General features: G+C 41.4%; 1 protein-coding gene across 1 annotated transcript; it reads left to right on the forward strand.

Moving 5' to 3' along the window:
- The first annotated feature begins 3,682 nt into the window (after positions 1-3,682).
- On the forward strand, positions 3,683-5,109 carry LOC124688217 (ethylene-responsive transcription factor ERF027-like). Its single transcript, XM_047221928.1, has one exon. The coding sequence runs from the start codon at positions 3,870-3,872 to the stop codon at positions 4,629-4,631; it is 762 nt and encodes a 253-aa protein (XP_047077884.1). The 5' UTR covers positions 3,683-3,869; the 3' UTR covers positions 4,632-5,109.
- The last annotated feature ends 7,595 nt before the right edge of the window (positions 5,110-12,704 follow it).

Genomic DNA, 12,704 nt, shown 5'->3' on the forward strand with positions numbered 1-12,704 from the left:
TAATTTTTCCTCTCTGTATGATTTTTTCACATCTATTTGGGCTACCTATTGTATATCTGCAAAATGCTCAAATGCACCAGGTTATATAGCTCATTATAAATGCAATGACATATTTGTTATTTCAGTATCCAAGTTACATAGCTCATTTCAGATACAAGAAACAATGAAATTTGTATACTAGAATCTTCCAAATACTTGTTTACCACAAAACATAGACTAGGAGACATAGACTTGTAGTGTTTTTTTTTTTCATTACACGCCATAACTCAATAACACATACTAGATCATCTAGCATAGAGCATTAAAAGAAACTAAGAAACTAGACCATCTTTGAAACTATATGAACCTGGCATCTAAAGCTGCATATTCTTGAGAATGAGTAAGACAACTATATGAATGGTGTTTCATTGGTGTTATGTCAACGACTTACATACTACAACATACAATGGTATGCTGAGTCACCGCACGTGTTGCCAAATTCATACCAAAACAATGTAAATTTTAGAAAAGTACGCTGCTCAACAAAAATAACTCAAAAGTTCTCCCAAAAAAACACACCTTCATTTGAGCCAAGAGACCTACCCATGATGCTAGCACTTGTTGTCGGTCTAGCAGTTATGCTCCGACATCAACGACACACTCTGCTTCACTGTCCTACCGCGGGGCATGGGATGAGTGGAATGAAGGGACTATGGATGTGGGGCGCAGAGCTGCTCAAGCTAGCACTTGTCATAGCGACATTGCTGGAGCTAAACCTCGTGGACTCTAGCCATACAAAACTACGATGATGTTGTCATAGGGTTCTAAGGGGTAGAGGATTTTGGTTAGGGTCTTGAGCGAGAGGCCAAAGATTTTCAGCACAAACCATTCTAATGTAGTCAACGACACTTTTGCACATAAACCCCTCTTATATGTGGGCCCTCTTTAACGTAACCGTTCACTCGTTGTCAAGTGGGCCTCCCTTTTTTGCCAAGTCAACGGATACACAAAAACTCCTAAATCGGTAACCTTAAAAATCACACTTATCGTCTTTAGTGACTGGTAGTCCAAATGTAGGTGACCAACTGGAACCGCACCGACTAGTTCATGGACTATTCATTCATTTATAGTAGTCTATCGTCCCAACGTTTCCACATCATCAAATAATTGCGACCGTTCGTCATCGTCTATCCATCCATTTATGCTTGTCCTGATCTGCATCATGCACATGCCGATATATGTATATATGTACATGACTCATTAATATAGCAATCAATTTTCTAAATAAAGCAGGTAGTGTCATGATTCTTTATTTAAGGTAATGAATTTCATAGCATGACCTTATGTATTTTATGTCACGGGAAAAATTATGTTCACATATAAATGCAGTACAAATGTATATACCTTCTTCGATTGTCAGAGCAACGCACATGACGTCTTCTCATTAGGACTCTTTTATTCCGGATTCTTATAGAAAAATTTGAGAGATGGAATCCTTATGAGGTTCTTTTTTTTTGTATGTGCCATTAGATGTGTAGAATTGAATACTTAAGAAATATTTTGAGAGGGTCCAATTTCGAGAACACTGCATCTAGAATAATGTTTTCTATGGTTCTATGAAACGAAAATCTAGCGCACTCAAAGCCTTCTCACATTTTTTTGTAATTGAGAAAGGTTTAATATTCAAGTCGAAGATTTGTTGGCCTTGACTTTGAAATAGTTATTTCTCAAATATTATAGAAAACAACAAAATAGTATGTTGTGTACCCCCGAGGATGGAAGGTTTAAAGACAAAAGGCATACGTGTAGCAATATTCCATATGATAATAGTGTTCAATGTGTGGTATGCATACTTTAGATAGTTATCACAATACTCTGGTAAGTGAGTATTGCTTATGATAAACATACTGAAAATACAATATTAAGATCTATCAAAACAAAAAAGGCATCGCTAGTTTTTTTACTAAAGGTGTGTAGTATCATGATATGTTGGGATTCCACCACTTGTGGTCCTTTTTAAAGACATTGTGTAATTAAAATGGCCAAGAAACCAAAAGGCTAGCAATAGGGCCATTGTTTGTGAGAGGGATCTTTTTAGATACCAGTATATTGGAGCAAAAAAATAGAGACGTCAACAAAAAGCGCGCATGCAAGTTTTGTAGTATTTTTTTACAACTAACATGTTAATATTTGTGGGACGAAGTCTATACCTCTAAATTTTAATAAATAGAACATTCATGTGTAGACGTGCATAGGAACAACACAAAATGATGGATCTACAATACTCCCTCTCTCACAGTTTATTAGGCGTGCGCGTACTTCTAGGTCGCATATTTGATCAAGTTAGCATTAGTTATATTATAAAAATTATATCATTAGAAAGTTTAGATGTTCTATTTTCTAATGATATAATTTTTGCATTATATAATTTAAATTATATATGTCAAATTGGTGACCTAGAGATATGGGGAAGACTAGTAAACTGAGACGGAGGGAGTAGCAGTTTCAAACCTAAGAGCTTTTTGTGTTATAGAAGCAATAAGTGCAACGTAGACACATAGTAATATGCTCACACAACTGCGCCTATGTATAATGATAGTAGCATTTTCTCCCATTGAATAAATAGTCCACCTTAACAAGATACACAAGTTGTTGAACCCATGTCGAACCTAGGGTTTAATACTTGTGTGTTGGGAGTGGAATCACCCCTACAAATCAGCCACCATGCAACGGTTAGTTCTCTTTTGTCTATTTTTGTGTGTAGATCGTCCACTTGTACATTACCTTTGGCCGGCCAACATATATTGATTGTGTTTATAGTTTGGACATTGTATTTTTATGTTGCTAACCACAGATACCATGTGGTTGGGTGTATTTATAGTTATACTACTATGTTTGTTGATTTTTAGCTCATTGACTTCTACTTTGGGAAATACGGTCTAAGTTCCCGACAATTTATTTAATGGAAAGCTCGGTACCATTAAAGCTGGATACCTTTACAATATTGACATGAATATAGTGCTAATCCAGTTTTTCACTTTACAGAATACGTAGCTCAATCTGTACCATACGTTATCTATGTGACGCACCAGCCCCAGGTGCATGCATCTCTTGTGCAGCCCAACAGGAAACGGCAGAACATTTGTCAAAACCTGGTCTGAAATTGACACGGCGCCGCTCTATGCCGGTGGAACGCAGCGGCGGCCACGTCTGCTTTCGGAGAAGTGGCCACTTGGCCAAAAGGCTTACTGGCGAAGAAAAGAAAGATAATTTTAATCCAAGCACCCGACACGGCGGCCACCACCTGTCAGAGACGGTCACATTCACAAAGATCTTCGGTCAGCCACTTACGAAAATATAGTAATTAGCACCGCGACGTCGCCATCTCCGACGAAGGCAAGAGGAAGCAGCAGAGCAGGGGATTTTCGCCGGAGCTAAGCTTGATCAGGTGCTACTAATAGCAAGTAAGATTATAGTTTGGTGGAGTCTTGTTGCTCGCACCACAGGCGCCAGCTCACCGCTAGCCATACACACACTCTCCCGCTCAAACAACGCGGTCTAGCTCGGCTGCTTGCAGCTTGCGGCGCTCCCTCTTCTCCGATGGAGCTTTTCACCATGGCGGACCTCACGCTTCTCCCCCGCTTCTTTACCGACCCTTATATACGCCACTCGTGCGTCTCTCCACACCTACCACCTCCCCTTCGATCTGGTCCTCCTCTTCTCACACGCACGCACGCACGCAGACACCTCGAGACAGACGACAGGTATACTTAACTGCTCACCCGCACGGCGTACGCCATAGATAGATAGCTAATACTAGGCGCACTGCAGCTCTGCCATCCGTGTAGGCAGGTGTGTATATATAGATGCGCGTGCCCTAATGGTGCTTCATGGCTGACCAGCCCTCTGCAGCCTCCCCGCCTGCTCCTGCTCCTCAGCCTCAGGAGGTGCAAGCTGCTGCTGCAGGCCCGGCCACTCCTCCCGTCTCGCCCAGTTCCCCGCCGGTGCAGCTAGGCGTGGACACGGTGGGGGCCGCGACGGCGCTGGTGGCGGCGGCGACGAGCCCCGGGGAGCCGTCGCCGCGCTCCTCGGGGAAGCACCCCTTCTACCGCGGCATCCGCTGCAGGAACGGCAAGTGGGTCTCCGAGATCCGCGAGCCGCGCAAGACGCGCCGCATATGGCTGGGCACGTACCCGAACGCCGAGATGGCCGCCGCGGCCTACGACGTGGCGGCACGCGCGCTGCGCGGGGCCGACGCGCTGCTCAACTTCCCGGGCGCATCCGCCTCGCGCCCGGCCCCCGCGTCAGCCTCCCCCGACGACATACGCGCGGCCGCGGCGGCCGCAGCTGCAGCCGTCCTGCTAGAGGATAAGCCGCCGCACGGTGACCTGGAGCAGGCTCCTGACGCCGCCGCCACCGCTCCTCCTCCTGCCATGCAAGAAGACGCCACCGATGATGTGCCGCAGCAGGAGATGTCGACGGGCAATAACGAGGATCACTTCATGGACGAGGAGGCCATCTTCGAGATGCCGCAGATGCTGCGCAACATGGCCGCGGGCATGATGATGACCCCGCCGCGCCTGAGCCCCACCGTCTCGGACGAGTTCTGGCCGGAGTCAGGGGAGAGCCTGTGGAGCTACCACGACCCCTAGCGTGTTCTCTGCATTGGCACCTCCTCCACAGGACATGATGATCGACCGGTGAGCTAGCGGGCGGCGGTACACTATACAGGTTGCCAAACTGAATTCTCTAATCTGGAGATGATAGTATATGCATGGACCCCGGTACGACGAATCACCCTCTATATAGCTGCTGGTAATATGTGTGTGTGCCATAACTATAGACTGTGATACTACTATGTGCTAGCAAGCTAGTACTTACCTTTAAGTTTCACTTTTCTTTTCCTCCCGCTAAGGTCGTTTTCCTAGGTAAAGTTCACTTTGTTGATTCGCTCGGCTTATTGCTCGACCGTTTTAGTATGAGAGCAAGCAGGCGCGCCACTTTTTCCTTCTTTTTTGTTGGAAATGTCGAGTGGATCGCACATCGATCGCAGGGAGACTTGTGCCATTGTAACATTTTGTAACTGTAGACATAAAATTAAATATTTCGGCGGTGGATAAACTAAGATCAGCGCGGACGTGCGTGCGGATCCAATTTTTCTTTTGTTTATGACGTCTTTTGGCTCTAGTTAATTATATACGGATTGGGGAAGTTGGCCGTTGATGAGAACAAAAGAAGGAAGGAGTAGGTGGGCGATCTTTTGGATAGTGTGATCGGTGAAAGATCCATGAGCTATATGTTACTTTTTGGACAAGTCAAAATCAACAAATAGGAAGTCCTATCTACGCATTTTATTATTTTAAACATAATGAAATTGCATCTACTTGCAATATCCCACACATGAGTTCTATAATGCCTTACCATGGGTGCAACTACCTAAATTTGGAAAGTTGGACAAACGAGTATTTTGCTTGCTTTGTTAATTGCTAATTTGATTTGTTTGTGTTGTGTTAAAGTTCTAGTTTGTTAGTTATGTGGCAACTGTTTCACAAGTTTATTCTTGACCATATAAGTAATTCAATTGCGATCAATAACAGGTATGGTTTGTCTCTCAGTAGGGAACTTTTGGAACCTGTCACCATCTAAACTCAATATCTTGACCTCGCATTCAGCTTTGAGAGTTGATCCTTGGCCGTGTTCCTTGTTGCATAATTAATACTATCATATTTTGCAAATGTACCCAATTAATTCAGCTTTGAAATAGCAAAGCAGCCAAAAGCATGTCTTTTGCAAATGTAATAACCACCAACATGCATATGATACATTGGGTTGTGAGTTGAATCTAGGCTCTTTAGATCTGAGGACTATCGTCATCTACCAATCCCAATATGATAAACAAGTGGCATGGATTTTTGGTAAATCTGGTCACAAGTTCAGATTTGCATTCTATTTAATCTATATGTACCCAATGACAAACTGAAGTCGATTGTAAGAAACCACATGCTTAGACACAGTGAAAAGAAAGTAACAATATGCTCCAACAAAATGCTTATAAATATTATAATTGGGTTGGTGACCAACATATGAAAGATTATTTATGAATGGCAGGATTTTAATGTTGTGGCTTGGCAACCACGCACCCCAGAAAGAGATATTGCAGAGTCTCCGGCTGTTGGTCACAAAGTGCGCATACAGCTAGGTGTGTAAGCCCATGTTTCTGTCGCTGGTCCGCGGTCTAGCATCTATTCCTAGGTTCTAGCCATGCAAAGAAGCAACGCCTCTACTGGGCATGAGACCTCCAAACCTGGTCCGCGCCTTACGCCTTGGTGACCGCGGTGAAGAAGGTTGCCATGTACGCTGAGGATGAAGAGTAATGCATGTGCTCCTCCTACCTCAAAATCATCTCGTCCTCCCTCGTTGAGTCAAGGTGCACCTCAGAAACCCTTTCCCAAACAAGGAAGAACTCCATATAGAGCATCGGTGCCGAGATTTGGCCCGCGGTACGTCACCATGCTCACGCGAGCCCCTCTGTGACGCATGCCTTTCTCGCTTTCTCTTAAATTGCAATTAATCCAATTTGTATGACGTATTTTGGTTGTAGCCAATTATATAAAGATTGGGGAAGTTGGCCATTGATGAATGCAAGGTAGGAAGGGTAGGTGGTCGATCTTTTGGAGAGGGTGATCAATAAAGATCCATGAGCTATATGTTACTTTTTGGAAGTCAATTTCAGAAAATAAGAACTCGTATCTATGCAGTTTACTTTTTAAAATATAACAAAATTTTCTCTCCTTGTAGTATCTCACACATGAGTTCTACAATGCCTAAGTAAAAAAAAGTAGGGTGAAAATATCCAAATTTGGAAAGTTGGACAAACTACTCTTTGGCTTGCTATGTCAATTGCCAATTTGCTAATTAGTTTGTGTTGTGTTGTGTTAAAATTCTAGTTGTTTACCTTTTTGTTACGTTTGTTAATTGCAATTGTTTCACAAGTTTATTCTTGCTATATCATAATTAAATTTAGAGGAATCAGTCGTATGGTCTATCTCTCAATAGGAAACTTTTGGAACCTTCCACCACACAATATCTTGACCGCATATTCAGCTTTGAGAGTTGATTCTTCGTTGTGTTTCTTGTCACATAATTAATCTTTATTTTACTAAAATAGCTAAGCATCCCAAAAGCCTTCGTTTTACATATATGATAACCACCAACATGCATGATGCATAGGGTTGTGAATTGTATTTAATTAGATACAATGCTCCTTTTGCAGACATGAGGACCACAAGCATGCCACTAATCTCAATTTAGTGGATGAGCGGGAAAGATACTGAGTTTGGATTTGCATTTCTATTAGTATCTTTGTGTACCACTGATAATCTGAAATCAGTCGTAACAATCCACATGCTTAGAGACAACAAAATAAATCAACAAAATTACTCCAACCAAATGCTCTTAAATATTATAACTGGACTTATGTTCACATGCTTAGAGACAACAAAAAAAATCAACAAAATTACTCCAAACAAATGCTCTTAAATATTATAACTGGACTGATGAACAACATATAAAAGATTATTTATGAACGACCTTAACGTTAAGTACTAGTGAAAAGAGTAGGCCCAATGTTTATTTCATAGACACTTTACTATAGGTGAGCACTCACAAACACACAAACATAAAAGTGAATATACACATAACACACATCCCGAATTGGCACAATCGGAAAAGAGAATGATGAACCACTCGCCTCATGTATGGCTAAATATGACACCAAGATTAGACCCATGTGAAATACATGCAATATGCCTCACTACAAGAAACGCACGAGGGGCCGCTAGCCCTCGGCCCAGCCAGGGACGCCGTCGGCGTCGGCACTTTGGGTTCCCGGCACAGACAGTTTGGCCGTCGGCCTAGAAGGCTGTGCCAACGTAAAAAAAAATCAGTTGTTTAACTCGTTAATCTCTCGCAAGGGAAATTTTTAACTCTAATACTTCTCTATTTCTTTCGGACAAGCTTCCGTGAAAGAAATGACACCTTGATGATAATACTATCATATCAATCCAATAACCCCTATGCCTTGATGTCACACCTCTTTATTTTTTTCAATTCCAAACAATTAATTATGCAAACAACAATGAATAAATAATATTAATCTTGAATTCAAAAAACAATAAAATGATTTTCTTTTCATTTCCTTTTCTATTCATATGAAATAATTAATATCTTTAAATCCATAAATCGTAATTTGACAGATAATACGTCTAAATCGATTAGAAAAATCAGAGGAATCCAAATATAACATACATATCATATTTTGAACCTAAAAATTATTTTTCCAAAAAATCATGAGAATTAGATCATGTACATGTAGTTCAAATCTGACCAACTTCCTACCGATTTGGCAGGAATTTGTCTTTCCACAAGGGGTGGACGGAAATCTTTAAGATACCCTGGTTGGAAAATTATGCATGCAAGGTTGTCTAGTATTTTTGAAAAATGGGGTGGTACCATTGTGAAACTTTCATTTGGTGGCTGCTTCACAAAACACCCCGTTTATGGGACTCAAAAAATAGAAAATAGATTTTTGGTGCGACGAAAAGGAAAGCTTCCTCTTGCAACATTGTTCGCCATCCCAAGATTCACATGTGTGCAAAATATGAGCACATTATCACAAACTATGCCACGATTCTAGACACAAGGGAGTTTCGTCAAGTGCTTTCGCTTCACATAGCTAAATAATCTTCCATGGTTTGGTAAGTGTTGTGTGGGTGAACCTATGCTAATGCACTACCCCAACTTGGACTAATGCATACGTTTTATTATACCCCTTACAAGCATTCGCAACTACAAGAAAGTAATTAAGATAAATCTAACCACAACCTTAAACTTTGAGATCCTACACTCCCTCGTGCACCGGTTTCCTAACGGGGGTTTGGGTTTCTGTCGCTCCCGCAACCCCATAATTAGTAGCCAAATACATGATGCATCCCCCTAGGCACATAAAGGTGAAGTATCATGTAGTCGACGTTCACATGACACCACTAGAAGAATAGCACCACAACTTAAATATCAAACCAGTAAATATTACTCAACATAGTTCCACTAGTAATAGCATGACTTCTCCCATGTCTTCAAGAACTAAACGAACTACTCAAAAGACATCATATGGATCATAATCATAGGTGATATAATGATGAATAATAATCTGGACATAAACCTTAATTCAATGATTTTACTCAATAGCATCAACTACTAGAAGTAATCAACACCGGGAAAGTTCCCCTATGAACTAGACAAGTATTAAACCCAAGATGTTACAGCGGGAAGGCGTGGAGACGGCGGTGATGATGCTGCTGGTGGTCGAGATGATGGTGATGATGATCCCGATGAAGTCTAGCTTGATGGCGGTGATGATGGCGACAATTTCCCCCCTCCGAGAAGGAATTTCCCCGAAAGAATTCTGCCTGCCGGAGAGCTTTTCTCTCTCTCTGGTTCTCCACCCCGTAGCGGCGGCGGAATATTTCTCTGGTCTCTCCTTCGGTCTTAGATTTATCGGGGGGTTGAAATACGCGAGGGGGTGACGTCAGAGGTGGGCTAGGGCCGCCACACCAGGCCTAGGCACGGCCAGGGGGTGGCCCGCGCCTAGGGGTGGTGTGGGCCCCTCCTGGCCCATCTAAGCCTCCCCTTCTGGCTTCCTCTGTCATCTGGAAAAATAGGAGTTTGTGTATATTTTCTGGGAATTGTTGTTCTTCAGAAATATGATGTCTTGATGGTCCTTTTTCCAGCAGAATCCTGGCTCCGGAAGTTAATTTTCCAATAATCATCAAACATGAAAAAATAGATGGAATAACATAAGTATCACCTCTAAATATGAAATGTATCAATGAATAACAGTAAATTAGGATATAAAATAGTGATGCAAATTAGACGTATAAACTCCCTCCAAGCTTAGACCTCGCTTGTCCCCAAGCGAAACTGAACTTAGTAAACCAGACCACGGGTTTATGGAGTGAAGTATCGATAAAGAAAATACGGACAAGAAGTATCATACTTACCAATACACAAGTCATTATAGGAAGCAACTTCCTCTTATATAATCCAACTTGCAATGAGTAAGGAGTCACTAAATTATAGTGCATAGAGAAAATCATAATTGATGATCGCAAACTTTTGTTCTTGGTGAGAGAACAATTAACATATTGTACTTATCTTTCGAGCAGAGTGTTTATATTAGAGCTTATTGCAGAAATTACATGCTCAATCATTACAATCTCGTTTCAATCGTAGATAGCTTCCAACGTTATATTCATTCAGATAAAAGCATCGTGCTACACAAGGAAGAATAAAAGATTTGACTGAATGCATCAACACACATAAATGGTTGGATCACAACAACTCAAATGCTTGCTTGAGATAGAAGGAAAAAGGTTTACTGACTCAACATAAAAGTAAAAGAAAGGCCATGCGTAGAGGGAAACAAGATTACTCATGTGCTAGAGCTTTTTGTTTTGAATGCAATATGAGTGTTGGAAATATATTTTTTGAGAGGTATGCATGTCTATGTCAACGAATGGTATCAAATGATCTATCATCCTTTCATATAGTGACCTCAAGAGCGGCTTCCATGTAGTTCTCCAATGCACACCATTATTTAGGATCTCTCCAGTACATAATGTGCGGAGCATTATTTGTTTATTTGTTTATTTTATATTTTGTTTGGGATGGGCACCCGGTTGCCTTGCTCTTTTTGCAATATTAAAGACTTAGCACATTATTCATGCTAGTCACGGAATGAAGTCATGAAAAGACAATAAATCATTCAATACTTCCTCATGAGCTAAAACAAAACACAAAACAGGTAGTAATGTTTGAAGGTTTAAAGGTAGCACACAAGCAATTCACTTTGGAGTGGCGGTGAAATACCACATATAGGTAGATATGGTGGACACAAATGGCATGGTGTTTGGTTCAAGGTTTGGATGCACGAGAAGCATTCCCTCTCAGTACATGTCTTTGGCTAGCAAGGTTGGGTAGCAAGCATAAGAGTTGAGCGAAACAAACAAATATACATGTGATAGAAAACAATCATGCAATCTTCCTTGGAAGTACAAACGATTCAATCTTGAGAATACTAAGCTTATGAGTTAACAAGAAAGAAAGATAATGAAATAATATATCTACATGTATTTCTCTTTTTTCTACTTAAGCCTCAAAGTAATGTTGCTACTGACCAATGCTAAGTTTGCCAAGACCAACTAGAATTACTTGATGCTCCCAAAGTGATATCAGTACTAACCAACAAGATTAATCATATGACAGAAATTACAAACTAAAATAATATGTGAAGAAAGTAAATGATAAAAACTTCTCATTAATATTCCATAACGGCAACTCACACCAAGGGATACATAGATAATCGACTAAAGGAGAGATACTTCCACACTGCAAACTATCCTATATGATAACTTCACTACTCATGATATGACTCTACTGAAAAGTAAATAGGTAAAAGATAATAGTGTGATACCGCGGCACTCCCCCAAGGGGATGCCAAAACCAATGATGAATTACTCCTTCGGTGGTGGTGGTGCATCCTTCTCATCATCAAACTTCCAAGGTAAGGGCTCCCCATCAACAAAAGACGACTTGGTTTCCAATATCCTAAAACTGGCAGGTGAACTTATGCGACTAAACCTGGTCTCATACTCACAGTTTTGATTTTGAACGTCGTAGAGTTGTGCTTGCAACTTGTTGGTGGTCTCGTGAAGCGAGAAAATATCATCCCAAATATTTGCAACTTCCTTCATGTGCTTGCCAATGAGTTCTGCATTTATCTTGTGGGTGATGTCCACTTCGCGTTCTGCCATCTTCTTGTATATAAAGACTTCTTGCTCCAGCTTTTCCATCCTAGCCTCCAGAATTCCTTCTCCTTTAGGGCCCCGAACATCTTCTACTTGCACCTTCCCATCCTTGAGCGACAACTCCTTAGGATGCATCTTCAGCTCGTTCATGTACGGGTTGTCGATGTTCACGGAGGAGTGGTCCTTGGGTGATCCAGAAGAATATATGGTGGCCCTAAATTTGAGAACAAATCCTGGCAGAAACAGATCGAAACGAAAACACGACGAGAACACGATATACATGCCTCGGGGGATCCGGGGGTTTATATAGCAAAAAGTTTCGTAACAAAAGGAAGGGAACAAGGCGAAATCGGGTCGGATAGGGGGTACAGGGCGCCTAGACCAGGACTAGCGCGGCCTAGAGCTAGCCCGCGCCTAGGGGTGGTCTGGTGCCCCTGGGCTTCTTCTCCTACCCGTTTCCGTCTCGTAATTTTTCATATTTAGTAAAAAACGACAAAAATATAACCTAGAAAGTTTAACGCGGACTTTTTCTTACTAAAACTGTTACCTATTCGAAAACGGACTCTGCAGATTCCTGGATTTGCTCCTTAATGAATTCTTCCGGAGTCACCACTTGAGTGATATCAATATTTTCATTATAAGAATCTCCAGAAATATAATGTTTGAGTCTTTGCCCATTCACCACGTGTGTAGTGTTATCTTTCAATGAAGCAATTTTTATGGCACCGAAACGATACACCTCTTCAATAATAAAAGGTCCTTCCCATTTCGAGAGTAATTTTCCTGCAAAAAATCTGAGATGAGACCTATACAATAGAACTTTATCACCAACATGGAATTCTCTCTTAAGAATTCTCTTAT

This window comes from Lolium rigidum, chromosome 2, assembly GCF_022539505.1.
Source record: "Lolium rigidum isolate FL_2022 chromosome 2, APGP_CSIRO_Lrig_0.1, whole genome shotgun sequence".
Taxonomy (NCBI): Eukaryota; Viridiplantae; Streptophyta; class Magnoliopsida; order Poales; family Poaceae; genus Lolium; species Lolium rigidum.

Excerpts from the sequence above, each read along its gene's own strand:
- LOC124688217 (XM_047221928.1), top strand. The coding sequence starts at position 3,870 with ATGGCTGACCAGCCCTCTGCAGCCTCCCCGCCTGCTCCTGCTCCTCAG.